At 44.0% G+C, this 4499-nt stretch overlaps 1 protein-coding gene across 1 annotated transcript in view; it reads left to right on the forward strand.

Moving 5' to 3' along the window:
• Prkcb (protein kinase C, beta) overlaps positions 1-4148 on the forward strand; it is a gene marked incomplete at its 5' end in the record, with an annotated part of 315029 nt that extends 310881 nt beyond the window's left edge. The window contains 1 exon segment of the mRNA XM_005405341.2: positions 3501-4148. Coding sequence (XP_005405398.2) covers positions 3501-3653 — 153 coding nt within the window.
• Between the last annotated feature and the right edge of the window lie 351 nt (positions 4149-4499).

Below are 4499 nucleotides of genomic sequence, written 5' to 3' on the forward strand. Positions count from 1 at the left end.
ATATACCGCTCTAAATTTTCCAAATTCTTGCCATTATTTTTCAAGTTTCATAGTTTGCAGAAGTAGAGACTCAAGTCTCTTCCCCTAAGGGTGGTCAGAGAAGCTTTTTGTGGAACTAAAAAATCATTAGTCAGGCTTCCTACCATTTCCTTTCTAACTGCCTTGCTAGTACAAAGGAAGCCAAGAAACAGAGCTTTAATCATATATAACCTCTGAGGAATACTTTACAAATTTATCCAGGAAGAAAAAATTTTAATTTAGTTTTGCAATCATCCATTCATTCCACCTTTCATTCATTCAGCTAGCATTTATTGAGCGCCAAGTGTGTGGCAGGCTGAACGCCAGCCGCACAGTGAAAAATAATAAAGATGGAGTTCGTCCCCTTCCTCTGCTTCCCCCAGCGCAGCGTCTGGGGAAGGCCCTTCATTGCACAAGTACTCAAAAGCATGATGTGGTCTAGAGAGAATATCTCTGGCTTAAGCAGGAATAACTTCTTTAAAAAAGAAATAGTTACCAAATGTTTTCGAGTTTCTTCTCTCTCTCTCTAGGCCACAGGTTGAGGCTAACGGACAAGGTACAAAGCAGCGTCTTGACCTGGATTTCTGTGACAATCATAATCTGAGGGGAGGGGAAGGAGAAAGGTAAAATGGTAGGTGGGCTGGGCTCCTGTCAGGAAAGCTTCATGCGTGAACAGACCACAGAGTCCCGAAGCCCCGAGCAGAGATGAGCACCCGTACTGACTCTCAGCAAGGAGAGAGGGAACTGGATTTGCAGTTTGAGTCTGAGTCCTTTGTCTGTCACTCAGATTCCTGGAAATATCACCCTCTCTACCCCTCCTAGAGACGGCACTTCTCTTCCAACACGTTGCCCCTGGGTAGGCTCAGCATGCCTTTTCTAGCTCACTTCAGACAGGCTGGAATTTTCCAGAGGAATTTAAATTAGGAAACAATTTTTTAAGGTAAAGAGGAAAATCCAAAGAAATCTGAAGTCTTATTAGCCATGGCTAATTGCCTACAAGTATCCAGGAGTCTCCCTTTTTAATTTCTTAGACTTCTCACTGACCTGCTCCTCTTCTAAGAAAGGATGGGGTCGTCGTCACAGTGACTCTTTTGGGGGACTAATGGGAGGCCAGTGGGATTCGTAACCCTACCTGGATGTGTGTTGCTGCTCTCATGTGGCTCCAGATGCTATTAACCCAAAAGGAACTGTCCCAATCGAATGGACCGTTCTCTAAATTTAGGGCTGAAATTCTGGGACATGGCATAGATGACCTTCCCACAGGATGAAGCCTGTAAAGACAACCCTTATTTGGATCGTGTGACTTCCCAAACATGAGTGGTCGCCAGCACTATAAATATGAAGGGATTTTCCAAAGCTGGGGTTGATGGGAAGAGAATTTTGGCTGCATGCTTTCAGGCAGGAAAGACCAAGTTGGTTCGACAATACGGGGGAGATGTGAAAGGAGGCAGCTGCCCACCTCCTGGCCCCTAGTATTCCTGTCTTTGAGTCCACACAGCCCTGGCTCTCCCTGGCCATGAAAGGCCCACACACAGTTCAGTTCAGACTGGGACTCAGAATGGCGGTGCCCATTTGGGAGGCTCTTGGCACCAACGGGAATAAATTCCATGATTTTGCTTCAGAGTGAGGTCTCTGGCTCAGAGGTCAGTGAGTGGGCAAAAGCCAAGAAGCTCACCCTCCATTGAGTCTTTATTAATTCATTCAACAAGTAATGATGAACAGCTCGGTATGGACCAAGTACTATTCTTGGCATCGGAAATGCCAAATAAAGAAGCAAACAAGGACCCCCCTCCTAAGAACATTAAACAAAACATTTTCTGAAAGCAATACATGTGATGAAAACAATTAAAAAGATATTAAAGTAGGTCTTGTGGGCATCAGGAGAGAGATGCACAGGTGCTATTCAAGCTAGAGGAGGCACTGAGTTTTCCTCTGGACTCAAGAAGTAGCACAGAGAGTACCTGGTTGTAGAACCTCCCACCACACTGCACAGCACAGCACAGGCTAATAGCAGGCTGGACAAGACAAGGCAGGATAGGCGGACCTAGTAGCAGAGGACCCATCACTTGGAAAGCAGCATCAGCAGCATCCTTAGCCTGCTCCTCTCTGGCCGTGCTTGCCCAGGTGCACTCCAGATGCCAATTCTGACCCCCTCATTTGCACACCCTCACTGAACACCACAAGAGGAACAAGGGAACTCCACAGAGACATTTTGCCAATGTCAAGGGAGCAGCCAATAGGAACAGTTTTTGTGAAAAGTTTTTCAGAAGGGAATGAGCCCAGCAACGAGAAATTCTTATTTGCCAGTCCTGTAAAAGGGCTAAACCTAAACCCATGCTAGAACCTGCAAGTTTGGTTTAGGTTTAGACCATAAGACCAGCCAAACTCTGAGCCAACCAATACTTACTGACCTTCCCCTCTATAATTCTACCTCCAGCCAGGCAGCTTGCCTGTTGCCAGTGAGTCCCAGGCATTCTCCTTGTTTGTCCCATAATAAAGCAGCCATCAGGCTGGTCCTCACTTTTCTCATATGTCAAGCAATGGGGGAATGAAGACTCCGGCTCTTAACTGCCCTCCAGGTAGGTGAGGCGAAGATGGGAAGAGGTGATAGGATGTCAGGGAACCTGGAGGTGTCAGAGCACCTTAGGGAAGATCTGTCAGCCCACACTCTGATGATCCCAGGTAAAACTTGCCTCAAATTATAGTTAGTGAACTGGGATTGTTAATTCCCCCCACCCCATATGCACTTTACAAAGAAAAATGCCAGAGTAACCAGGAGAATTGAGTTGTTTCATTTTTAGGGCTTCCCTTCAAGATCTTAGTTTAAGCTTTGGGTTTTGTTTCAGACAGTGTTTTGATTAGACGCATACTATCAGCATCTTTGAAGAGAACCTCTGGCTATGAAGATCCGAATTGTCTGTGGGTGGATTTTTGAGCACCCCTTCAAAACCTTGATTGCACCAACGAGTGTGGGGTGGGCAGTGGTCAGCCTCTTTTAGTGACCAGGCTTTGATTGCCCCACATGGATAGTCTACCTTCCAGAAGCAGAATAGCTGTGCAACATCTCTGCTTTCCAAAGGAGGCCTCCTGGGCACAGGGGGCGCTATTGAGTGGATTGTCTCTGGGACATTCTAGCTAATAACTAAGTCTGTGACATCATGCATGGTAAGAAGCAGTTATCTATTTAATCTCAAAGTCAGAGAAAACACACTGACACGCACACACACACCACTTTATGGCAATCCTGAAAGAAATTCAATAATTTATATTTTTTCTTAGAAAATGTTCACTGAGTTTTCTATCCTGAAACCAATGTACGATGTGAACTGAAGCTCCTATGTGCAATGCAGCTGCTACGACCTGTCAGCACAGGGCTCTTTCTGACTGCTAATGAGATGTCACTAGCTTCCAGTTACTGGCATGTCTTGGTCGTGTTTCCTTCTTCTCACGCTGTGTTACTGTGTTTGCTTTCCGTTTGGCAGAGAGACAAGCGAGACACCTCCAACTTCGACAAAGAGTTCACCAGGCAGCCTGTGGAGCTGACTCCCACTGACAAACTCTTCATCATGAACTTGGACCAAAATGAATTTGCTGGCTTCTCTTATACTAACCCAGAGTTTGTCATTAATGTGTAGGTGAATGCAAATTCCACTGTTGATCCTGGGGTGTGAGACCTCAGGCCAAGTGTACGTATCAATTCTAGTCTTCCAGGGTTCATGGTGCATATGCTGGCATTCCACTTGTGGAGAGCTTGTCTTAGAGGGCCTTTCTTTGTATGTGTAGCTTGCTAGTTCGTTTTCTACATTTGAAAATATTTAGTTTAGAATAAGCGCATTATCCTACAATAGAAGTAAAATTTCCCAGACTTCCAGAAACTCATCAAATAACAGACAATGTCAAAACTACTGTGTCTGATACCAAAATGCTTCAGTATTTGTAATTTTTAAAGTCAGAAGCTGATGTTCCTGGTAAAAGTTTTTACAGTTATTCTCTAATATCTTCTTTGAATGCTAAGCATGACTGGTATTTTTAAAGTTGTGAGTAAGCTTTGCAATTACTGTGAACTATTGTCTCTTGGAGGAAAAATTTTTGTTTAAGAATTGATATGATTAAACATTAATATATGCAAACTCTCTTGTTTACTTGGCTATATTTAAAAGTGCTCTGGTACAAACATTACAGATTGAAGATCCAAAGGCCGATGTTGCCAGTAGGATAAGCTTCGCTTCACTCCTACAGAATTTTATTTAATTAAAATCATAGTCAACGTTTTAAAATTGGAGTAATTTATATGAGTCTCTGGACTTTCAAAGTCCCTTGGGGGGAAAAAATCAAAAGACTGGAAGCACTGGACCTGTATTTTCATGTGGAAATAATTCAACAGAACTGCGAAGTGGCCGTCTTTTGTAAAAGCACTGTGTTCTCATCTCACCAGTCTCCACTACCCGCTATTGTATTATACCTTCCATCCACTTCCCTAA

The sequence above is a fragment of the Chinchilla lanigera genome, unplaced genomic scaffold, assembly GCF_000276665.1.
Source record: "Chinchilla lanigera isolate Chin_1 unplaced genomic scaffold, ChiLan1.0 scaffold00092, whole genome shotgun sequence".
In the NCBI taxonomy this organism is placed as follows: domain Eukaryota; kingdom Metazoa; phylum Chordata; class Mammalia; order Rodentia; family Chinchillidae; genus Chinchilla; species Chinchilla lanigera.